Source organism: Bombina bombina, chromosome 7 (genome assembly GCF_027579735.1).
Source record: "Bombina bombina isolate aBomBom1 chromosome 7, aBomBom1.pri, whole genome shotgun sequence".
Lineage (NCBI taxonomy): Eukaryota > Metazoa > Chordata > Amphibia > Anura > Bombinatoridae > Bombina > Bombina bombina.
Genome location: NC_069505.1, coordinates 95,412,917 through 95,438,770, shown reverse-complemented (window position 1 = coordinate 95,438,770; position 25,854 = coordinate 95,412,917). Strand labels below are relative to the sequence as shown.

Sequence of the window (25,854 nt, the reverse complement as noted above, 5' to 3'; positions counted from 1 at the left end):
GAGGTCGCATGTGAAAACGAGCAAAGGAGATCGCATCTGATGCGGCAGTCCTAAGACCCAACATTTCCATGCATAAGGCTACCAAAGGGAATGATTGTGACTGAAGGTTTTGACAAGCTGATATCAATGTTAAACTTCTCTTGTCTGACAAGGACAGAGTCATAGACACTGAATTTATCTAGAAACCTAAAAAGGTTACCCTTGTCTGAGGAATCAATGAACTGATTGGTAAATTGATCCTCCAACCATGAACTTGAAGAAACAACACAAGTCGATTCGTATGAGATTCTTCGAAAATGAGAAGACTGAGCAAGTACCAAGATATCGTCCAAATAAGGAAATACCAAAAACCTATTCTCTGATTACAGAAAGAAGGGCACCGAGAACCTTTGAAAAAAATTCTTGGAACTGAGGCTAGGCCAAACAGTAGAGCCACAAAACTGGTAATGCTTGTCTAAAAAGAGAATCTCAGATACTAAAAGTGATCTGGATGAATCGGAATATGCAGATACACATCCTGTAAATCTATTGTAGACATATAATGCCCTTGCTAAACAAAAGGCAGGATAGTCCTACAGTAACCATCTTGAATGTTGGTATCCTAACATAACGATTCAATAATGATAGATCCAGAACTGGTCTGAAGGAATTGACCTTCTTTGGTACAATGAAGAGATAAAATAAAACCCCAGCCCCTGTTCCAGAACTGGAACTGGCATAAATACTCCAGCCAACTCTAGATCTGAAACACATTTCAGAAATGCTGAGCCTTGCTGTGTCAACTGGGACACGGGAAAGAAAAGAATCTCTTAGCAGGAGGCCTTAACTTGAAGCCAATTCTGTACCTTTCTGAAACAATGTTTCTGAAACCAGAGATTAAGAACGGAATTGATCCAAATTTCTTTGAAGAAAACGTAATCTGCCCCCATACCAGCTGAGCTGGAATAAGGGCCGCACCTTCATAGATACTTAGGAGCTGGCTATAGGTTTCTATAAGGCTTGGATATATTCCAAACTGGAAATAGTTTCCAAACTGATACCGCTCCTGAGGATGAAGGATCAGGCTTTTGTTCCTTGTTGTGAGGAAAGGAACGAAATGATTATTTACCCTGGAAAGAAAGGGAAAGCAAAGTTGACTTAGAAGACATGTCAGCATTCCAAGTTTAATCCATAAAGCTTTTCTAGCTAAAATAGCTAGAGACATATACCTGACATCAACTCTAATGATATCAAAAGATGGTATCACCAATAAAATTATTAGCATGTTATAGAATAATAATAATGCTATAAAATTATGATCTGTTACTTGTTGCGCTAAAGCTTCTAACCAAAAAGTTGAAGCTGCAGCAACATCCGCTAAAAAATATAGCAGGTCTAAGAAGATTACCTGAACATAAGTAAGCTTTTCTTAGAAAAGATTCAATTTTCCTATCTAAAGGATCCTTAAATGAAGTACTATCTGCCATAGGAATAGTAGTACATTAGCAGGAGTAGAGACAGCCCCATAACCTTAGGGATTTTTGTCCCAAAAAACTCTAATCTGTCAGATGGCACAGGATATAATTTGCTTAAACGTCTAGAAGGAGTAAATAAATTACCCAAATTATTCCATTCCCTGGAAATTACTTCAGAAATAGCATCAGGGAGATAAAACACTTCTGGAATAACTACAGGAGATTTAAAAACCTTATTTAAACGTTTACATTTAGTATCAAGAGGACCAGAATCCTCTATTTCTAATGCAAATAACACTTCTTTAAGTAAAGAACGAATAAATTCCATCTTGAACAAATACAAAGATTTATCAGCATCAACCTCTGAGACAGAAACCTCTGAACCAGAAGAACCATTATCAGTATCAGAATGATGATGTTCATTTAAAAATTCATCTGAAAAAAAGAGAAGTTTTAAAAGACTTTTATGTATACTAGAAGGAGAAATAACAGACATAGCCTTCTTAATGGATTTTAAAAAATAAAATCTCTTATGTTATCAGGAACACTCTGAAAATTAGATGTTGACGGACAGCAACAGGTAATGTAACAGTACTAAAGGAAATTTTAACTGCATTAATAAGTTTGACATGACATGCAATACAAATAACAGCTGGAGAAAACAGATACCAAAAGTTTATAGCAGACTTAGCTTGGTAGCTCCAGCACTGTGCAGTGATTTTCCTGTAGTATCTTCTGACTCAGTTGCAACGTGGAACATCTTGCAATATGTAAAAGAAAAAAACAACATATAAAGCAAAATTGATCAAATTCCTTAAATGACAGTTTCAGGAATGGGAAAAAAATGCCAGTGAACAAGCTTCTAGCAACCAGAAGCAATAAATAATGAGACTTAAATAATGTGGAGACAAAAATGACGCCCATATTTTTTTAGCGCCAAAAAAGACGCCCACATTATTTGGCGCCTAAATGCTTTTGGCGCCAAAAATGACGCCACATCCGGAACGCCGACATCTTTGACGCAAAATAACGTCAAAAAATGACGCAACTTCCGGCGACACGTATGACGCCGGAAACGGAAAAGAATTTTTGCGCCAAAAAAGTCAGCGCCAAGAATGACGCAATAAAATGAAGCATTTTCAGCCCCCGCGAGCCTAACAGCCCACAGGGAAAAAAGTCAAATTTTTGAGGTAAGAAAAAATATGATAATTCAATGCATAATCCCAAATATGAAACTGACTGTCTGGAAATAAGGAAAGTTGAACATTCTGAGTCAAGGCAAATAAATGTTTGAATACATATATTTAGAACTTTATAAATAAAGTGCCCAACCATAGCTTAGAGTGTCACAGAAAATAAGACTTACTTACCCCAGGACACTCATCTACATGTTTGTAGAAAGCCAAACCAGTACTGAAACGAGAATCAGTAGAGGAAATGGTAAATATAAGAGTATATCGTCGATCTGAAAAGGGAGGTAAGAGATGAATCTCTACGACCGATAACAGAGAACCTATGAAATAGACCCCGTAGAAGGAGATCACTGCATTCAATAGGCAATACTCTCCTCACATCCCTCTGACATTCACTGCACGCTGAGAGGAAAACCGGGCTCCAACTTGCTGCGGAGCGCATATCAACGTAGAATCTAGCACAAACTTACTTCACCACCTCCCTTGGAGGCAAAGTTTGTAAAACTGATTTGTGGGTGTGGTGAGGGGTGTATTTATAGGCATTTTAAGGTTTGGGAAACTTTGCCCCTCCTGGTAGGAATGTATATCCCATACGTCACTAGCTCATGGACTCTTGTTAATTACATGAAAGAAACAACACTGAGATATCTCTATATCCGGAACAAACTTCAAAGCTAGTGCAGTGAACAATAGACCTGAGCATAGCTCAATAGAGCCTGAGAGAATTGGGTGCATTAATAATTAATTAAGCAGGTAAGTTCCCATAGTAGAATCTATGCAGACTATGCCCGAAAAAGCTTGATTGACAGAAGCAGAGAAGGCAGTCTTAAAGGAACAGTGATAGCAGGTAGGCATATATGATGGCTCTCATAGAAGGAGCTTTAGCCATGGAGACTGAAACTTTAGTTTGATAATAGAAATATATATACTGTGTGTGTGTGTGTGTATATGTATGTGTGTATATGTATATATATATATATATATATATATATTATTATTTTTAATGGTACAGCCTATGAATCTTGAAAGCTTACATTGTAAGTAAATGTATGTTTAGTAGCTGAAATGTGTGATCAGATATGAGTAAAATCAGTTATTTTTTCATACTTAAAATTTCCTTCCGATAGATGTACACTCATGCACTGCTCTGATTAGGCGTACTGGATAAAAAAAAGTGTTAAAATTACATTAAACACTTGCTTTTGTGTAAAAATTGTGCTTTTGCCATGCTCCCTAGAGAAACCAAAAACCTAATTCTGTAACCTGCAAATCAGAATTCTAAAAACCTTGGTTTACTCTCAAGGGAGCGTGGGACAAAGCACAATTTTTACACAAAGACAAAACATTTTGAATGTTTAATCTAATAATTGACAAATGCACAATAAAGAGACAATGCAATAGCACTTTCTTTGAATTTGAAATGAGCAGCAGAATATTTTCTGGCAAATTTCAAAGTTAAAGAGTCATGAAACGCAAACATTTTCTTTCATGATTTAGGTAGAACATACAATTTTAAACAGCTTTCCAGTTTACTTCTATAATCAAATTTGCTTCATTTTCTTGGTATCATTTGTTGAAGGAGCAGCAATGCACTACTGGTTTCTAACTGAACACATGGGTGAGCCAATCACAATCCGTATATATATGCAGCCACCAATCAGCAGCTAGAACCTAGGTTTATTTGCTGCTCCTGAGCTTACTGAGATAAACCGTTCAGCAAAGGATAACAAATAAGGGAAGCAAATTAAATAATAGAAGTAAATTGGAACGTTGTTTAAAATTGTATGGTCTGTCTAAATCATGAATGTCTAATTATGACTTTACTGTCCCTTTAATCCAGCCATCAGCCAATCACAATATTCATATGTGCACTTTTGCATATGCTCAGTAGGAGCTGGAGCCTAAGAAAGAGTGCATATAAAAAGAACGTGCACGTTTTGTTAATGGAAGTATATTAGAGTGTTTTGTTTTTTTAATTGCATCCTTTATCTGATCATGAAACTTTATTTTTTACTTTAGTAACCCTTTAAATATAAATGGTTAACCTCAGCTATGGGGGCACACCTCATTTATATGCAACACAGATCTTTTAATTGAATTTGGCTTTAATGAAATTTAACACACCTAACAGGAGAGAGTTAAGAGGCTTTACTTTATAAATTCAGTTAAACACATACAATGTATTCTTGTTTTGCAGATTTACAAGCTTTTATAACCGGTCAAAAACCATCCCCAGATTACACCATCTATCTGTCCTTTGGTCAGGACCTGTTCAAGTCTAAAGACAGGAAGTTTGTTTTAGTGAAGGTAAGTGTAGATGTTTTTTTCTGTCTGTTGGTATAATAATATACTTCCAATTTGCAAATGCAGTGGGGATTTATAGCCAGTAAACTTGTAATTGTACTACGAGATTTCTTAAATGGCTTGTATATACAACCTACATTTTTTTTGTTTGAACTGCTTGAAGGAATATAAATCAGTGTTTACATTGTTGTAATACAGAAAGTACTAAGCAGTTGGTTATACTTAATAGAAATAATTTCATTATGTATTATTTATCATTTTGAAATGATGATTTTACCCATTTTTTTTTTTTATTTTTTTTTTAAACTTACTTTGTGCAGTGTCCATTACTTCATGTCACATCCCTAAAACGGGGCTGGGGTCTCTACAGGAAGGCTTATCTATCTTGATCTAGGAGTAGTGAGCTAGCTTAGTGTTTAGTGAATGCAAGAGAAACAATAACTGTTTTGCCCATGCTCAGAAGAGGGAGAATGCAAATTAGGTTAAAACATGTCTGCTCTCGAATCTCCCCGTGGCCACACTGAGAATTTATATTATAAACACATATATATATATATATATATATATATATATATATATATATATATATAGTATATATATATATATATATATATATATATATATATATATATATATATATATATATATATATATATATATCTGTGTGCATGGAAAAAATTTGTTTCATCCGAAAGATTAATTCCTAATATTTTAAAAACATTTTGTTTGGCTGAATTTAGTCGATGCCGACATTCAGTTCGGACGAATATTTTATTTGGATTCATTATTTTTATTTCCAATGGGAACAGCTATATAGACAATTAATACGAAAATCCTACATTATAGGATTCGAACAATAAAAATAACCTATTTTTCAATGTTAAAGGGACAGTCTAGTCCAAAATAAACTTTCTTGACTCAGATAGAGAATGCAATTTTAAACAATTTTCCAATTTACTTTTAGCACCAATGTTTCTTTGTTCTCTTGGTATTTTTAGTTGAAAGCTAAACCTAAATGGTTCATATGCTAATTTCTAAGCCCTTGAAGGCCGCCTCTTCTCTCACGGCATTTTGACAGTTTTTCACCACTAGAGGATGTTAGTTCATGTGTGCCATATAGATAACACAATGCTCACGTACGTGTAGTTCAGGTGAGCCAGCTCCGATTGGCTAAAATGGATGTCTGTCAAAATAACTGAAATAAGGGGGCAGTTTGCAGAGGCTTAGATACAAGGTAATCACAGAGGTAAAAATTGCATTTTTATAACTGTGTTGGTTGTGCCAATCTATTGAATAGGTAATAAAGGGATTAGCTGTCTTTTTAAACAATAACAATTCTGGTGTAGACTGTCCCTTTAAAAGAACATACAAGTTCCTGTGTGACTAAAATCCCGCATTTAGTGCCTGACCAGCTGTTCCTAACATCAATCATTAGTAATACTATAGCAGGATTGGACAGTAAAACGGAAGACATGAATGGTCAGACTCCTTGTACATCATTACAAAGAAACATTACTCCTTCCCTTATTCCTGCACCAGGTTTTGGTGCCAAACAGCATAAACAAATGAACAAATCTATTTTGTTAAGCAATCAATGTTTTTTTGTCCAAAAATGTATTTGACTGTTCATTAGGGATGGGCGAATGTGTTCATATTCGAAATTTGAATGTTAGAATGAATGTTGTTGTAGAAATTCTATTTACATAATCAAATGTTGATAAGAACAAATGTTCTTAAAAATTCTATAATCTAATGCTATTTACAGTTTTCACTTTCGAAGGTTCATGATTAAATCGAATGTCCACATTCGAAATTTCAAATGTAACATTTGATTTAACAAATACTATTCAGAAGTTCAATAGTTCATGTGGTAAGGAATTTAGTATTGATACATAATAGATCGAAACATTCAAATTTATATATTTGTATTAAGAAAATTGCATAATTCAAGAAAGCATTAGAAATACAATTACAAATATATGGCTAGATTACGAGTTTTGTTGATAAAAACTTGCGTTGCTAACGAGCCTTTTTTTTTTTTCCAGCGCTCACTTTAAACAACGCTGGTATTACAAGTTTTCTGAATGGCTGCGTTAGCCTCAGAAAAGTGAGCGTTGAGCAAATTTAGCACCACTTCTCACTGTAATACCAGCGTTGCTTACGGTAGCCTTAAGCTGGCTAAAAGGTGCTTGTGCACGATTTCCCCATAGGAAACAATGGGTCTGAGACGGCTGAAAAAAAAACTAACACCATCAAAAAGCAGCGTTCAGCTCCTAACGCAGCCCCTTTGATTCCTATGGGAAAATACTTTCTAAGTCTACACCTAACACCCTAACATGAACCCAGAGTCTAAACTCCCCTAACCTTACACTTATTAACCCCTAATCTGCCGCCCCTGACATCCTCGCCACCTGCATTATATTATTAACCACTAATCTGCCGCTCCGGATACCGCCGCCACCTACATTATACCTATGAACCCCTAATCTGCTGCCCCTAACACTGCCGACACCTACATTATATTTATTAACCCCTAATCTGCTGCCCCAACGTTGCCGCCACCTAACTACAATTATTAACCCCTAATCTCCTGCCCCAACGTCGCCGCTACTATATTAAATGTATTAACCCCTAAACCTAACACCCCCCTAACTTAAATCTATTTTTATTCAATCTAAATAAAATTACTATAATTAAATAAATTATTCCTATTTAAAACTAAATACTTACCTACAAAATAAACCCTAATATAGCTACAATATAACTAATAGTTACATTGTAGCTATTTTAGGATTTATTTTTATTGTACAGGCAACTTTGTATTTATTTTAACTAGGTACAATAGTTATTAAATAGTTATTAACTATTTAATAGCTAACTAGCTAAAATACAAAATTACCTGTAAAATAAACCCTAACCTAAGTTACAATTACACCTAACACTACTCTATAATTAAATGAATTACCTAAACTACCTACAATTAAACTAAATTACGAAGAAAAAAACCACTAAATTACAGAAAATAAAAAAGAAATTACAATATTTTAAACTAATTACACCTAATCTAATCCCCCTAATAAAATAAAAAAGCCCCCCAAAATAATAAAATTCCCTACCCTACACTAAATTACAAATAGCCCTTAAAAGGGCCTTTTGCGGGGCATTGCCCCAAAGTAATCAGCTCTTTTACCAGCCCTTAAAAGGGCTTTTTGCGGGGCATTGCCCCAAAGTTATCAGCTCTTTTACCTGTAAAAAAAAGAAATACAATACCCCCCCCCAACATTAAAACCCACCCAATCCCCCCTTAAAAAAACCTAACACTAACCCCCTGAAGATCACCCTACCTTGAGCCGTCTTCACCCAGCCGGGCACCAGTGGTTATCCGATGGGGCAGAAGAGGAAATCCGGACCGGCAGAAGTCTTCATCCTATCCGGGCAGAAGAGGACATCCGGACCGGCAGACATCTTCATCCAAGCGGCATTTTCTATCTTCATCCATCCGACAAGGAACGGCTCCATCTTGAAGACCTCCGGCGCGGAACATCCTTCTAGGCCGACGACTACCCGACGAATGGCTGGTCCTTTAAATTATGTCATCCAAGATGGAGTCCCTCAAATTCCGATTGGCTGATAGGATTCAATCAGCCAATCGGAATTAAGGTAGGAAAAATCCGATTGGCTGATCCAATCAGCCAATCGGATTGAAGTTCAATCTGATTGGCTGATTGGATCAGCCAATGGAATGCGAGGTCAATTCTATTAACGAAAAGAAGGGGAGTTATGGGATAGCGCTAGAAAAGCTCAAGAGTTAATAAATTAAAGGTGTATACCTGGTGAACTGATAGTAGCATAAAAATAAAAAGACATGAAAAATGAAAAGCTTTGAAAATCCTAAATGTGGTGATTATACCAGATTGATCAGAAAAAACACGACCATAAGAAAAATATAATATGCTCTTAAGAGACCACCGTGTGATCTGTGATTACCACCGTTAATAAAAAAGGATGGCCAACTAATAGTTAAAATAATGTCTCAAAATAGAGGCATTAGGACCCAGTGGGTATATTAGGTGAAAAACAGTAAAGGTTCTCCCAGAGAAACGGATTGTTAATAAAGCGTGTTTATTTTACACATACATAGAATATATTAAAATAGTTCCAAAAATAAGATACAATAAAATATAAAATTATAAATAAAAATATGATGCCGGCATCTGATTTAGAAAACAAGTTTAAACTATACCATCTATGGCTAATCTAACGTGTAAATTGGGACTTAATCTGCAATATAACTTGTAACTCTTAGTCTTACTATACAATGTATCTGTTTTTATGTGAACATCCAAATTGAATCAAATTTAGCAATCAGTGATGCAGATATTAGCATGAGACAAACAGTGAGTTCACAGTAAGTCCTACAAAGATAAAAACTTCTGCTAGTATCAGAATGTTTATTCTTGTTGTTATATGACCTTATTCAAGTGTCAGTTTCCGATATTCCTTGTATCCAATTGCCAGACAAGCTGGTCCGAGTTGTTTCCAAACAATTGTTTCAAAGTGTTTGTGTTCTTAGATGAAGTTCCGGGTTAAAGTGTCATCTGTGATCACCTTGTAACATTGATCCGTTACGGTAACGGACAATATTCTGTTTCCTTTATTATCTTACCCAGCTGGTTCAAAATAATGGTTTGTATGAATACCGGGTCCTGGGACAGGAATTATACCTATAGAGTCTACTCCTGCTATAGGATATAGCTCAAAGTACCTGCCCTAACCGGTATATTGAATGCGCCTTACCAGCTGGAGGTGTTTAAAGAACGAGGTTCAGAGTAAAGCAGTCTCTACGCGTTTCAGCCGCCAGGGGCCTTTATCAAGATGCTTGCTTCATTCATGTTAACAATTAAATACCCTGACCTTCCTTCTGATTGGATCCAGTGTTTAGCCAATGCCATTTGTTCTAGTGCCAATCGGATTTTTCCTACCTTAATTCCAATTGGCTGATTGAATCCTATCAGCCAATCGGAATTTGAGGGACGCCATCTTGGATGACATAATTTAAAGGACCAGCCATTCGTCGGGTAGTCGTCGGCCTAGAAGGATGTTCCGCGCCGGAGGTCTTCAAGATGGAGCCGTTCCTTGTCAGATGGATGAAGATGGATTCTATCAGCCAATCGGAATTCGAGGGACGCCATCTTGGATGACGTCATTTAAAGGACTAGCCATTCATCGGCCTAGACGGATGTTCCGTGCTGGAGGTCTTCAAGATGGAGCTGTTCCTCGTCGGATGGATGAAGATAGAAGATGCCGCTTGGATGAAGATGTCTGCCGGTCCGGATGTCCTTTTCTGCCCCATCGGATGACCACTGGTGCCCGGCTGGGTGAAGACACCTCAAGGTAGGGTGATCTTCAGGGGGTTAGTGTTAGGTTTTTTTAAGGGGGGATTGGGTGGGTTTTAGAGTAGGGGTATGTGGGTGGTGGGTTTTAATGTTGGGGGAGTATTGCATTTCTTTTTTTTACAGGTAAAAGCTGATTACTTTGGGACAATGCCCCACAAAAAAGCCCTTTTAAGGGCTGGTAAAAGAGCGGATTTCTTTGGGGGTAATGCTTGCAAAAGGCCCTTTTAAGGGCTATTTGTAATTTAGTGTAGAATTGGGAATTTTATTATTTTGGGGGGATTTTTTATTTTATTAGGGGGATTAGATTAGGTGTAATTAGTTTAAAATATTGTAATTTCTTTTTTATTTTCTGTAATTTAGTGGGGGTTTTTTCCGTAATTTAGTTTATTTAATTTAATTGTATTTAATTGTAGGTAGTTTAGGTAATTAATTATAGAGTAGTGTTAGGTGTAATTGTAACTTAGGTTAGGGTTTATTTTACAGGTAATTTTGTATTTATTTTAGCTAATTAGCAATTAAATAGTTAATAACTATTTAATAACTATTGTACCTAGTTAAAATAAATACAAAGTTGCCTGTACAATAAAAATAAATCCTAAAATAGCTACAATGTAACTATTAGTTATATTGTAGCTATATTAGGGTTTATTTTATAGGTAAGTATTTAGTTTTAAATAGGAATAATTTATTTAATTATAGTAATTTTATTTAGATTTATTAAAAATAGATTTAAGTTAGGGGGGTGTTAGGGTTAGACTTAGGTTTAGGGGTTAATACATTTAATATAGTAGCGGCAACATTGGGGGCGGCAGATTAGGGGTTAATAATTGTAGGTAGGTGGCGGCGATGTTAGGGACGGCAGATTAGGGTTTAATAACAAATTTTATAGTGTTTGCGAGGCGGGAGTGCAGCGGTTTAGGGGTTAATACATTTATTATAGTGGCGGTGATGTCCGGTCGGCAGATTAGGGGTTAATAATTGTAGGCAGGTGGCGGCGGCGTGGGGGGGGCAGATTAGGGGTTAATAACTATAATGTAGCTGTTGGCGATGTTAGGGGCAGCAGATTAGGGGTTCATATGTATAATGTAGTTGGCGGCGATGTCCGGTCGGCAGATTAGGGGATAAAAAAAAATATTTTGGTGTTTGCGATGTGGGGGGGGGGGCTCGGTTTAGGGGTTAATAGGTAGTTTATGGGTGTTAGTGTACTTTGTAGCACTTTAGTTAAGAGCTTTATGTTCCAGCGTTAGCCCATAAAACTCTTAACTACTGACTTTTATATGCGGTAGGAGTCTTGGAGGTAGAGGCTGTACCGCTCACTTCTTCCAAGACTTGTTATACCGGCGTTAGGAAAATCCCATTAAAAAGATAGGATACGCAATTGACGTAAGGGGATTTGCGGTATGGAAAAGTTGCGAAAGAAAAGTGAGCGGTACACCTGTACCTGCCAAACTTGTAATACCAGCGGGCGTTAAAAAGCAGCGTTAGGACCCCTTAACGCTGCTTTTTATGGCTAACGCCAAACTCGTAATCTAGCCGATATAAATTTAAATTTTTCTAATTTGAATATTGCATAATTCAAATCAAATTATTTGAATCTAATTTTACATTTAAAGAAAGCACTTTTACATTAAACGAATGTTAGAATGTTGTACAAACATTCGAAAAGGAAGAATATGTTAAATTAGTTTAATTTTTCTTTATATATTATTTTATATGCAGCATTTTTATATATAAATTTTTATTGAGGGTGAAAAAAAATAAAGACAGTACAAAAATGCCGCATGTACAGTCAGCATAAAACAAATAGTAACAATCAACAAGGTCATTATGAAACATAACAGTGCAAGATGTTCATACTGTGATACGACATATATAGCAAGGTAACATTAAATCACCCTCAGTTTTTTCTTAACATATCACCTTTCTTAGGACTGATAAAGTATAGAGTATAATGTAGTATATAATTTAGACTCCCTTAGTTATAGATAGAATCTATAGTGAAGCTTTCAGATTAGAACATCTAGACATTTATGGACTTTGTCTTGATCTCAATGGCCTCAAAAGAGGCAGCTGAGAGTTGATTTAAAATTGAAGACTTAGATGGAAAGTAATGTTGATCAGTCCTGCTGATCTAGGTAGGGTAGATAGATTCAACACTATGGTACTATATAAAATAAACACTAAGGGAGTAGTTAAAGTTGCGTAAAGAACAAAACATAAAGTAAAATTGTAAAGTGCACTCCTGAGTTAGTGAATATTATACGTACAAAACAGGTTGACATTAAGTGAGAAAAGGGCAGTTCAACATATAGTAGTAACTGCAAAACCTATACACGTTATATATTAGGAGAGCTGACTATAACAATATTGTGGATAAGATACAGGAATATTTACAGTGAATACTCCTAAATCTGCTAGATAGGAACCTTTGTAACCTTTAAGAGTGTACACATATTGGATATCTAGTATGAACCAGTATAAGTATTTCAATAGCTTATTCAAGGCTATATAGGAGTAACAAGAAAGTGTATCTTACAATTATAAAGTTACCATAATTGACTCTTCAGCATAGTCCCAAGAACATAATGTAGTTTAAAAAAAAAGGGCAGGATTTAGTGTTAGTGACCTTATCTTATTCGAAGTCTATCAGGACTGACCTAGATGGCTAAAACCTTGTAAATATGGTCTGGTGTGCATGTGATATAGTTTACAAATCTCTATAGAAACATATGAGGCGACTTTTATATATAATTTGAACTCTTTGCCTATATATAATTAAACATATTAATAAAGCCAGGAACTGTGAATAGAAAAACATCATACTACACTGCGATGAAGAACCTTGTAACCAGTAAAAATCTAACACAGAGGTAAATAAAAGAAAAATAGTCTACAATACCTGTAGAATGTGGTTATGGGTAGTAAAACTAGAGTTACAGGGCAAGGAGTCCAACAGGACATAAGGATAGCGATATAATGAATTGGGTTGTAAGATCGCTTGAGTTTACTGTGAAAATCCAAACTAAGCTTTGACTCCCCTCTAGTGGTGACAAATGGTAATTACAGCTACTATCAAGATATTTTGTTTTAAATCCTTACTCTACTGTAAGATGTATATATACAAGTGTCTCAGATAACAAATGACTTGAAAATATATTAAACAGTGTATGTTTTACTCCAAATCCTAATATCTCTCTAGTACCCCCAGTACTCAATGTTACAGTTAACTCAGCTATAATATAAAGATCAGATATGCAAATAACGATAGGTGGGAATATCACCATATTTTGTGAAGGGTAGAGCCCCAAAAGCAGCATTGCTAGCTCAATAAAATCCACAGGCTTATAAAAACATAATTAAAATGGCAGTTATACTCTAGAGTGCTCTATTACAAAATGGTTCCGCAGTGTGTCAACTGTTAACGTCTGAATGCGTTGCAGAGTTCACTTCATTCCAGGCTTCCAGCTTCATGAGCCACAACAGAGTTATATGTGATTTAGCTTTTTCTCCCGTATAACAGCAAATCAAACAGCCACATAACAGAACTGGGAGCACATCCTTTTCTATCCTATGCCTATCCTCCAGAACGTTATTGTAAGCCTGGGGTAGAGAGTCCCAGTAAATGCCGGGGAAGCTTTGTGCCAGATTGCGAGGTTCAAGTAAGGCAGTGTTCACTAAAAGGGACTTTGCACCGATGCTGTCTTCATTCCTAAATCTGGGGATCGAGTACTGAGGTAATCAGAATAAAGATTAGCACGTTTAGGGTATGTTTTCCATTCTGGCAATAGCTTGGGGCTCAGCGAGGCTTGCTTCCGATCATTAGGCTGCTGGACACCAATTCGTCTCTCATAAGGGTCAGAATCCAAACATAGTGGCAACTCACTCTGTAGTGCATCATTGTATTGCGCTGATCCGCAAGAAAGCCCATCATCTGGTTCTCCCCTAAACTGCTCCAAAGCTTCTGGATTAGGTAAGACCATAGCAGACTGCAGAGACTCAGTAAAGCAGAGCTGATACTGCTGCAGGAGAGCCCTGATATCATCTAGGAGGTAGTAAACAGATGCCATAATGGTCTGGGGAATGAAACGGCGTATACTGCTTTTGCTAATTGTCCTCCTCACACAGTGAAAAGATGGCTGCTCTTGGAAGGCTTCACCCAGCTCCACCGTCAAAACAAACAGGATAACTTGACTCCTCAATGTCCCCCGAACTCCAAGTTTCTTAGTTAGGATCCGTAATCTAATAGGTGCCTTGTGAGTTTTAAATAGACTTAGCTAAGAGGCCAAAAATATATTTTTTAGTAATATACAGCCGGTGCTGTGGTAGCATGCGACCTCTCAGACTCAGGGCTGGCTCCGCCCCCCAATTAGTTTCATTTTCGAATGTTACAAAACATTCGCCCATCCCTACTGTTCATATGTCAAACGATTCAACGAATCAGCAAAATCTAGACAAAAATGCATTTATCCGAAGCCCAAATACACATCTCTACTTGACAGTGATGCATCATATCCATAAAAAGCAGACGAGAAAATATCATAAAAGCATTTCTATAAAAAAGGAAGATATTTTACCTCAAAATTTCCACAGTGACCACATCCTTTTGTATTGGAATGATAAATATTCAAGATGGATGCTTGTTCCAGGACTTACAAGGCAGCGTGCTTGGGGGGGGGAGGGGGGGAGAACAGCCAATCAGAATCATCAGTATTGAGTTCACTCTTATCATTACTGTGATCGTGTGGGATTTCACCACAATCTCACAAAACTTCATACTAAAATTAAGTAGGGACATGCCAGACTCATACTCCCTGATCCATGCCTAGAATCTAAGAATTGTGAGAGCTACAGATTTTAAGGAATTACTTAATTCCATGTGAGGGGGAGTTTAATACCGAACCAGAGGCCAGGGATGCATAAAGGGACCATTCTCCAGCACTAGCCCATCTGCAGTTATTGTAAAGACCCCTCTGGGGTTAGTGGGAAGGGTAATAAGATTTCCCTTTCTGTGACTGGTAGGGAATGGTGTTAAAGGGACAATCTACTTGGAAATGTTTATTGTTTAAAAAGATGGATAATTCTTTCATTACCGATTCTGTAATGATTTAGTAGAGAGTGAGGATGGATCACAACTGCAGAGTATGCAAAATAAATTATTTGTATCACTTTTGGCAAATGGACTATTGAACAGCATAGACCAAGCTGCTTTAAGGGAAGTTGTTATTCTCAAGTAATTGAATTGCAGATCAGAAACTTGTCTGGCAACGAATGATGTAAATCACATATGCTGTTGAATGTCACAGCAATAGTATAAACATAAACAAAGGCTGGATCAGAAGAAATGTAAAAAATAAAACAATTTCTTAGTAGCAAACTTTAGTGTTCAGCTAGCTCCCAGTATGAAAAATCTTGATAAAGAAAAGCAGAGTTCCAGAAAGCAGGTAGTGTTGCTATTAGTGCTGGAGTAAGATATAACAGTTCAGTGTGAAGTGTAACTCTCAGTTTTAGACACTGTTAGTTAGTTTGTCACAGAATGGTATACACATGTGCTGATAGTCTTGCGGTCAGTAGAGCAGCAGGGAAAAGCAAAGTTCAAGGTTTATTTGTACAGCACAGCTTAAAGTAACTACAGTGCTTACCCCCAGTCACCGGATGGTGTGAAATAGAAGCAGAATTAATTCTGAGATGTCCTTGTACTTAGTCCGTGGGAGGTTGTTTGTAGATGAGTTGCACTGTGTTGCAGTGGAAGAGAGATTGAAGTCCGCTGTGTGAGAAACGCTTCAGTGGCTCAAATGAGATAGCAACTCAGAGGGAGAAGGCAGCAAACACACTGCAGTATGAAATAAGTCTCTGTTGTAGGGTGCACGCCTAAAAGAAAAACTCGCCTCTGTAAAAGTTTATGTAGGCAAAATGAGCATATGAACCGGCAGTAAAAAATAAATAATCCCAAGGTAGTAGCTGGTTCAGAAATTGGAAGAAAAGCAGACTGGTTTGTTTTCAGAAAAAACACACAGCAAGTGGAAAACAGACAGACTTCAGAGCTAGTCTAGAAACTTAATAATTAAGCACCTGTCTGCAGTCAGCTGATGCCTTAAGTACAGGTAAGGCTGAAGTCAGGTGAATGGGAAAGGCATAGGTAAAACATGGAGTGGAATCCATACATAAGGTGAATGGGAAAGGCATAGGTAAAACATGAAGCGGAATCCTTACATACGCCCCCCCTTCAAGCAAGCCGATCCTCGGCTTGATGTTTAGGTCTAAGAGGATATCGTCTGTGGAAACGGGAGATGAGTCTAGGTGCATCTATATTGGTATAAGGCTCCCAGGTGTCATCATCAGGTGAGTAGCCTTTCCATCTGACGAGATATTGTAAGACACCTTTATGCCGTCTGGAATCCAGGAGGTCTTGAATTTCATAAGTGTCCGGATCTAGGGGTACAGGTACAGGTGGTAAAATAGTTTTCACTGAAGGATCATCTGAAGCTGGTTTAAGAAGGGACACATGAAAAGTAGGATGGATGGGTATAGAACTGGGAAGGTCCAGAGTAACTGCATTTGGGTTAACAACGTGAGTGATAGTGAACGGTCCGATATATAATCCTGCTAGTTTTTTACTGGGAACAGGGATTTTGATATTTTTTGTTGAAAGCCAAACTTTATTGCCTATGGCATAAGATGGTGATGGTCGTCTGCGTAAGTCGTAGTATTTCTTCTGTGAGGTCTGAGCCTGTTGGATATTTGTTTTTAGGAAGTGGAAGTTTTCAGCGAGCTTCTGTAGTAGATCATCTACAGAAGGAGAAATTGGGTTATCCGTTTGTTCCAGGGAAAAATGTGGATGAAAAGCATAATTTGCAAAGAAGGGTGAAACTTTGGTGGATGAATTAACCGAGTTATTGTAGGCAAATTCGGCCAGATATAGGTATTGTGACCATTCATTTTGCTGATAAGAGCAATAACAGCGTAGATACTGCTCTAGCCATTGATTTAATTTCTCTGTTTGGCCATTTGTTTGTGGATGGAAGGCAGTACTTAGGCGATGATCAATTTTCAGTTGAGCAGAAAGACTTTTCCAGAACTTCGAGGTAAACTGAGTACCCCTATCAGTTGTTATGATTGAAGGAATTCCGTGGTATCTGACAATCGAATTTAAGAAGAGTTGTGCTGTCTCACTGGGAAGTGGGAAGTTTGTTAAAAGGGATAAAATGAGCCATTTTGGTCAGGATGTCTGTGACAACAAGAATGGTGTTGAAACCTGAACTCACAGGTAATTCAACTATGAAGTCCATGCCGAGATGTAACCAAGGTCTATCAGGTATTTGAATTGGAAGAAGATGTCCATATGGCTTGGCCCTTTCCTTTTTGGAAGTAATGCAGATGGAGCAGTTTGAGATATAGTTTTTTACAGATGTTTTCCAAATTTGGCCACCAGTAGGATCTGCTGAGAAGTTCCTTTGTTTTCATAATACCTGGATGTCCAAGGAGAGGTGGATCATGATGTTGTTTAATTAGAGCAGGTCTAAGAATCTCGGGGGACATACAAGAGAGTCCCATGATAGTAGAGGTTGTTTCTACAAGATAGTCGGAGTTGAGGTAGCTGAGGATCTGACCGTAAAAGCTGTTTGAAGTTGCGTCTTGAAAGTGGACAGTAGACCCAAAAATCTATCTGGGGGAATGATAGAAAGTAGATTCCTGAGTGTTTGGAGGTCTAGGGTCTTTCCTAGAAAGTGCGTCCGCCTTTCCATTTTTAGAGCCGGGCCCTGTAGATGATTTGATAGTTAAACCTGCTGAAGTATAGGCTCCATCTTACCTGTCGACTAGAGAGAGTTTTATTCCTCTGTAGGAACTCGAGATTACGGTGATCCGTGTAGATGATTATTGGTAAGACGGTGCCCTCCAGGAGATGCCTCCAATGTTCAAAGGCACGTTTTATTGCCAGGAGTTCCTTTTCTCCAACAGCATAGTTCATCTCAGGTGCAGAAAGAATTTTGAAATAGAAAGCTACTGGATGTAGTGGTTGGGATATACTGCGTCTTTGCGAGAGGACAGCTCCAAGGGCATAATCGGAGGAATCCACCTCCAAAATGAATTGGAGAGAAGGGTCAGGAAATTGAAGTATTGGAGCTGAGCAGAAGGAGTTTTTTAATGAGTTGAAAGCTTCAGTTGCTTTGGAGTTCCAGGTGAAAGGTGTACTGGAACTGGTGAGTACAGTGAGAGGTTTAGCAATTTGAGAGAAATTTTTAATAAACTTTCTATAATAGTTGCTAAACCCGAGGAAACGTTGTAGTTCCTTCCTATTTTTTGGTTGTGGACAGTTTTTTACTGAATCGACTTTGTTAGCCTGCATTTGGATACCTTTTGGGGCAATGGAGTACCCCAAAAAATCTATTTCCTTGGTGTGGAATACACACTTTTCTAGTTTTGCATATAGCCTATGAACTTGGAGCCTGGAAAGTATCCAACTAACATGTTTAACATGTTCTTCAAGCGTGTTTGAGTACACTAGAATGTCGTCCAGGTATACGACCACACAAGTATCAAGAAGATCGTGAAATATATCGTTAATAAAATACTGGAATGTGGCCGGGGCGTTAGTTAACCCGAACGGCATTACCAGGTACTCAAACAGGCCGTATCTTGTCCTAAAGGCGGTCAACCACTCATCCCCTTCTCTTATGCGGACAAGGTTATAAGCCCCTCTTAGATCTAATTTGGTGAAGATTTTGGCATGTTGGAGGCGTTCAATGAGTTCGGGGATGAGTGGTAGGGGATACCTGTTTTTTATCGTAATTTTATTGAGCTCCCTGAAGTCGATGATTGGTCGAAGGGAGTTATCTTTGTTTCTTACGAAGAAGAACCCGGCTGCTGCTGGAGAAACTGAAGGACGTATAAAACCTTTTTTAAGTTTTCATCTAAATACGTCTTTAAATGATCAAGCTCGGGTTGGCAAAGAGGGTAGAGATGACCGTAGGGAGGAGTGGTACCAGGTTTGAGGTCGATCGGACAGTCATACGACCGATGAGGAGGTAGAGTATCAGCTTCCTTCTTACTGAATACGTCTGCAAACTTCTCATATACTTTAGGTATGTGTGGAGTTTCTGTCAAATGGAAGAGAACAGAATGATTTAGACAGGTTTGCTGGCAATATGGTGAATCAAATTTTACTTCCAAAGAACACCAATTGATCACAGGTTCGTGTAAACGGAGCCATTGTAACCCTAGTACAATGGGGAATAGAGGAGAGGTAATAACATCAAAGTTGATGTATTCCTGATGTGAACCTAGGGTGGATACCAAAATGGGAATTTGTATGCTGAGTAATAGGACCAGAAGAAAGTTCAGACCCATCTACAACCCGTATAGAGACAGGAGACAATTTAGTGATGAGAGGTATTTTATATTTTTCAACAATAGCTTTATCTATGTAATTCCCTTGGGCTCCTGTGTCAATTATAGCTTCTTTCGTCATGCGATTGCTGTCCCACTGTAAAGAGAGGGTTAAAGTACAGTGAATTGGTTTATCATGTTCAATCATTGAAGTCAAATGTAAGAGAGACTTATTATTTTTATTTTTACGTAGGGAGGGACATTCGCGGATAGGATGGTTTGGACTTCCACAATACATACACAGTCCTTTTGATTTTCTTCTAAACCTTTCTTCAGAGGTCAATGGACCCCTCCTAAAGCCTATATCCATAGGTTCAGGCACACTTGATGAAGAAGCAGTTGGAGGAGGATGGAATGATCTCTTGTAAGAAGAATCCCCAATTTGACGCTCTGACTTCCTTTCGCGAAGCCTTCTATCTATTTGCATTGAGAGCTTCATGAGGCCGTCTAAGGAGTCAGGGAGATCAGTTCGGGCTAGCTCATCTTTAACTGCTTCCGAGAGTCCTAGGCGAAATTGGTTTCTTAAGGCAATCACGTTCCATTGGGAATCAATGGCATGTTGTTTAAACTCCATTATATAAACTTCAACAGGACGGTTGCCTTGCTTTAGTTTCCGCATCTTGCTTTCTGCAGTCAATTGTAAATTTGAGTCTGAATAAAGTTCATCCATGACTGCTAGAAAAGACTGTAGGGATGATAGAATAGGATCGTTGGTTTCAAAGAGCGTGTCTGCCCAGATTCGGGGTTCACCCCGTAGATAGGTAATCATTGTGAGCACTTTAATCTTATCATTAGGATATGTGAGTGGCTTAAGGTTGAAAGTGAGGAGGCAGGCATTCCTATATTGGCGATAGAGACTCCTATCACCATTGAACAAATCAGGTGCTGCAATCTGTGGTTCCACAATAGATTCAGCAGATTTTGCTTTGGGAGGAGTTGTCTCTCTTATAACCTTAGTTAAAGTCTCATTTTCAATCTTTAGATCTCTAAGGCCTTGACTGAGTTCATCTACTCTTTTAGACAGGTTGTAAACGAATTGGGGCAAATCTGCTGGATCCATATTTTTTAGGCTTAATTATTCTGTAATGATTTAGTAGAGAGTGAGGATGGATCACAACTGCAGAGTATGCAAAATAAATGATTTGTATCACTTTTGGCAAATGGACTATTGAACAGCATAGACCAAGCTGCTTTAAGGGAAGTTGTTATTCTCAAGTAATTGAATTGCAGATTAGAAACTTGTCTGGCAACGAATGATGTAAATCACATATGCTGTTGAATGTCACAGCAATAGTATAAACATAAACAAAGGCTGGATCAGAAGAAATGTAAAAAATAAAACAATTTCTTAGTAGCAAACGTTAGTGTTCAGCTAGCTCCCAGTATGAAAAATCTTGATAAAGAAAAGCAGAGTTCCAGAAAGCAGGTAGTGTTGCTATTAGTGCTGGAGTAAGATATAACAGTTCAGTGTGAAGTGTAACTCTCAGTTTTAGACACTGTTAGTTAGTTTGTCACAGAATGGTATACACATGTGCTGATAGTCTTGCGGTCAGTAGAGCAGCAGGGAAAAGCAAAGTTCAAGGTTTATTTGTACAGCACAGCTTAAAGTAACTACAGTGCTTACCCCCAGTCACCGGATGGTGTGAAATAGAAGCAGAATTAATTCTGAGATGTCCTTGTACTTAGTCCGTGGGAGGTTGTTTGTAGATGAGTTGCACTGTGTTGCAGTGGAAGAGAGATTGAAGTCCGCTGTGTGAGAAACGCTTCAGTGGCTCAAATGAGATAGCAACTCAGAGGGAGAAGGCAGCAAACACACTGCAGTATGAAATAAGTCTCTGTTGTAGCGTGCACGCCTAAAAGAAAAACTCGCCTCTGTAAAAGTTTATGTAGGCAACATGAGCATATGAACCGGCAGTAAAAAATAAATAATCCCAAGGTAGTAGCTGGTTCAGAAATTGGAAGAAAAGCAGACTGGTTTGTTTTCAGAAAAAACACACAGCAAGTGGAAAACAGACAGACTTCAGAGCTAGTCTAGAAACTTAATAATTAAGCACCTGTCTGCAGTCAGCTAATGCCTTAAGTACAGGTAAGGCTGAAGTCAGGCGAATGGGAAAGGCATAGGTAAAACATGGAGTGGAATCCATACATAAGGTGAATGGGAAAGGCATAGGTAAAACATGAAGCGGAATCCTTACAGATTCCCTAGTTTTGCATAACCAACACTTTAATATTAATACACATTTTACTTATGTGATTACCTTATCTCAGTTCACAGTTGCATTTTAGCCAATCAGTGCTGACTCATAAAATACGCCACTGGAGTGAGCACAATGTAATCTATGTGGCACACATGAACTAGCACTGTATAACTGTGAAAAACTGTCAAAATGCACTGAGATGAGAGGCAGCCTTCAATGCCTTAGATATCAGTTCATGAGCCTATCTAGGTTTGGCTTTAAACAAAGAATACCAAAAGAACAGAGCACATGTGATAAATAGGAAATTGGAAAGTTGTTTAAAAATACAAGTCTTATCTGAATCATGAAAGTTTAAAAGGGATACTAAACCCAATTTTTTTCTTTAAGGATTCAGATAGAGCATGCATTTGTAAAGCAACTTTCTAATTTACTCCTATTATCAATTTTTCTTAGTTCTCTTGCTATCTTTATTTAAAAAGCAGCAATTTAAAGCTTAAGAGCCAGCCCATTTTAGGTTCAGCACCCTGGATAGTGCTTGCTTATCGGTGGCTACATTTAGCAAACCAATAAGCAAGCATAACCCAGGTTCTCAACCAAAAATGGGCTGGCTGTTAAGCTTTACATGCCATCTTTTTAAATAAAGATAGCAATAGAACAAAGAAAAATTTATAATAGGAGTAAATCAGAAAGTTGCTTAAAATGGCATGCTCTATACGAATCATTAAAGGGACAGTCAACACCAGAATTTTTGTTGTTTAAAAAGAAAGATAATCCCTTTATTACCCATTCCCCAGTTTTGCATAACCAACACTGTTATAGGAATACACTTTTTACCTCTGTGATTACTTTATATCTATGCCTCTGCATACTGCCCCCTTATTTCAGTTCTTTTGACAGACTTGCATGTTAGCCAATCAGTGCTCACTCCAGGGTAACTTCACGTGCATGAGCTCGATGTTATCTATATGAAACACATGAACTAATGCCCTCTTGTGGTAAAAATGCATTCAGATTAGAGGCAGTCTTCAAGGTCTAATAAATTAGCATATGAACCTCCTAGGTTTATCTTTCAACTAAGAACACCAAGAGAACAAAGCAAAATTGTTGATAAAAGTAAATTGGAAAGTTGTTTAAAATGACATCCCCTATTTAAATCGTGAAAGGTTTTTTTTTTTGGACTTGACTGTCCTTTTAAAGAAAAATTTGGGTTTAGTGCCCCTTTAATTATGACTTTACTGTCCCTTTAATCACTTTGCTTTTTTGTATTACTAGCAAAAAGGAGGTTAACCATTGTAGCAGGGAAGTTTGTGCTATGTTTTATTGCCACAAAGGGGATTATTTAGTGCTTGATATGTGTGACAGAAGATGTAATAAAATGTACTTAATTAATATAGGACAGGTGTGTTTTTTATCATTTAATTTGGACTAAAAATGTATTTTACTTTAATATATATATATATATTTAGTATGTTGACATTTCTCATGTACGTTTTCTGCCCAGAGGCGGGGTGCATATATTTGTGTATGTTTAAATGTCTTGTCCATAAACTGATCATATTTTATTCTTCTGCTGGCTCAGAGCAAAGGTTAATGAATAGCATTCCCTGTAGTGATTGCACACTGACATAATGTAAACCCCCATTATTTTTCTATAAAATATAAAAAAAAAATAGAACTGGAACTAATAGAGAGAAAATATTCCTTAAAGGGACAGTCAACACCAGAATTGTTGTTCTTTTAAAAGATAAATAATCCATTAATTACCCATTCCCCAGTTTTGCATAACCAACAGTTATAATAATACACGTTTTACCTCTGTAATTACCTTGTATCTAAGCCTCTGCAAACTGCCCACTTATTTCAGTTCTTTTGACAGACATCCATTTTAGCCAATAAGTGCTTACTCCTCATTAAATTCACGTGCATGATCTCAATATTATCTACATGAAACACATGAACTAACGCCCTCTAGTGGTCAAAATGCATTTATCTTAAAGCGGCCTTCAAGGTCATATGAACCTCCTAGGTTTAGCTTTCAACTAAGAATACAAAGATAACAAAGCAAAATTGGTGATAAAAGTAAATTGGAAAGTTGTTTAAAATTACATGCCCTATTGGAATCATGAAAGATTTTTTTTTTTTGGACTTGAATGTCCCTTTAAAAAGGATATATAATCATATATTTTATCACATGTTTATGGCTGGATCACATTCACATTGTAAAGTAGAACTGGAATGTGATCTAGGCCTTAGTTTTCAAAGTATTTATAGTTTTTGTTGTCAAATCATCATTCCTATTTCCCCTTGGCACCAATCTCAAATATTGCATGACTGACACACTTTATCACTTTTTTTAAGGAGATTGTTTTAACTGTAAATATTAAACATTTCAATGTTCTTCACCTAGAAGAAAATGTTCTATTTTGATTTTATATATATATACACACACACACACACACACATACATACACCTTCGATATCCGAAGTCCTGAAGTTAGTACGCATTCAGTTTAGCTTTCACGCAATTTACTTTTAACTTGTAAAACACACTCTAACCATCCAAAAAGTTTACTTTGAGCAGTGTTTGTCAGAAGTTAAGTCAGAAGTGTTGTAGTTTGGATCTGTATACACATTCAACCAGACTAAGTCAAAGATTGGAATGAAGTTAAACAACATATAGGGCTACATTTATTAAGCTGTGAAAGTCTAAAACACTAGTTAAGACATGTGGTTACTTAACCTATCTGGCACCTAAAGTGTGGCGGATTGCAATCATACCACATTGGCTTGTGCGAGGCTGGGCGGACAAGGTTCATGAGAGAAAACCTTGTCCGCCTGCCCTTTGATAAAAGGATCCCATAGGGCTCCGACAAACCTGTCCACCTGGCATTGCGACCAGAAATACGCTGCCCACATTTAACATTGTACAAGCCACTGTTTGTGCTGTTCCGCCCCCTGATCATGCACGATTGGCTGCCAGTCACCCCGGTTGGACTTGCAAACCACAAACTCAGAGCTAGCGTACAGAAAAGGAAGAGAGTCTGCACTGAAGCGCTCTAAAGCTGCATCACACAGCATTATAAATAGAGCCCATATAGCTACTATGTAAATAAGTACAGGGATCACTTAAAGGGATATGAAACCCAAATCTTTTTTTCATAAGCATTGTTAAAACAAGATATATATTTTTTTGTAGTCTTTATTAAAGCCCGGTTACATTTTGGTGTGAATTGTACACAAAATGGTGACTGAGTTTCTATATAAAACAGATACAAATACATATTTTTATATGGGCGTGACCCAGAAACGCGTAGTGACAATGAATATACACAGGTCTGGCCAGGCAACGGTTATCTTTTTGAATAACGCTCTCTTACTGCTTTAAAAGTTAGCATTTTAACTTTTTTATGTTTTGTATCTCTGTTAAGCTGTGCGGATGAAACCCCACTTATCGTGTACTAAATATATCTACTGTAGTAGAGTTCAATAAACAGTGTTACTTAGTATAGACCGCACATTGTAGCTGGCATATACCAGCCTTTAACATAACCGCACCTATTGTGTCTGCATATTTGAAACATAAAGGCTGTAAATATTGTGGTCAATTACATGGCGATATCTTATACACACCGTACGCCGAAGTTTGCAAGCTTGTAAAAGCTATATCTCTATAAGGATATATTGTGCATATGATTACTGTTGTGTGTTATATTTGCAACATTAGTAGACGTTTATAAAAATATATTTTGTACCGTATTACAAGCAGACATTGTTTTAGAAAAAAACATTTGCAACAAATAACTATTGATTATTTTGCTGCTGATAACTTTTTTTCAGCAGCAAAATAATCAATAGTTATTTGTTATATATATATATATATATATATATATATATATATATATATATATATATATATATATATATA

General features: G+C 37.3%; 1 protein-coding gene across 1 annotated transcript in view; it reads left to right on the top strand.

Moving 5' to 3' along the window:
- Positions 1-25,854, top strand: part of IRF7 (interferon regulatory factor 7) — a 98,202-nt gene that overhangs the window by 52,308 nt on the left and 20,040 nt on the right. Inside the window, exon 11 of the mRNA XM_053720194.1 lies at positions 4,845-4,954. Within this exon, the coding sequence (XP_053576169.1) occupies positions 4,845-4,954 (110 nt within the window). The remainder of the gene's footprint in view (positions 1-4,844; positions 4,955-25,854) is intronic.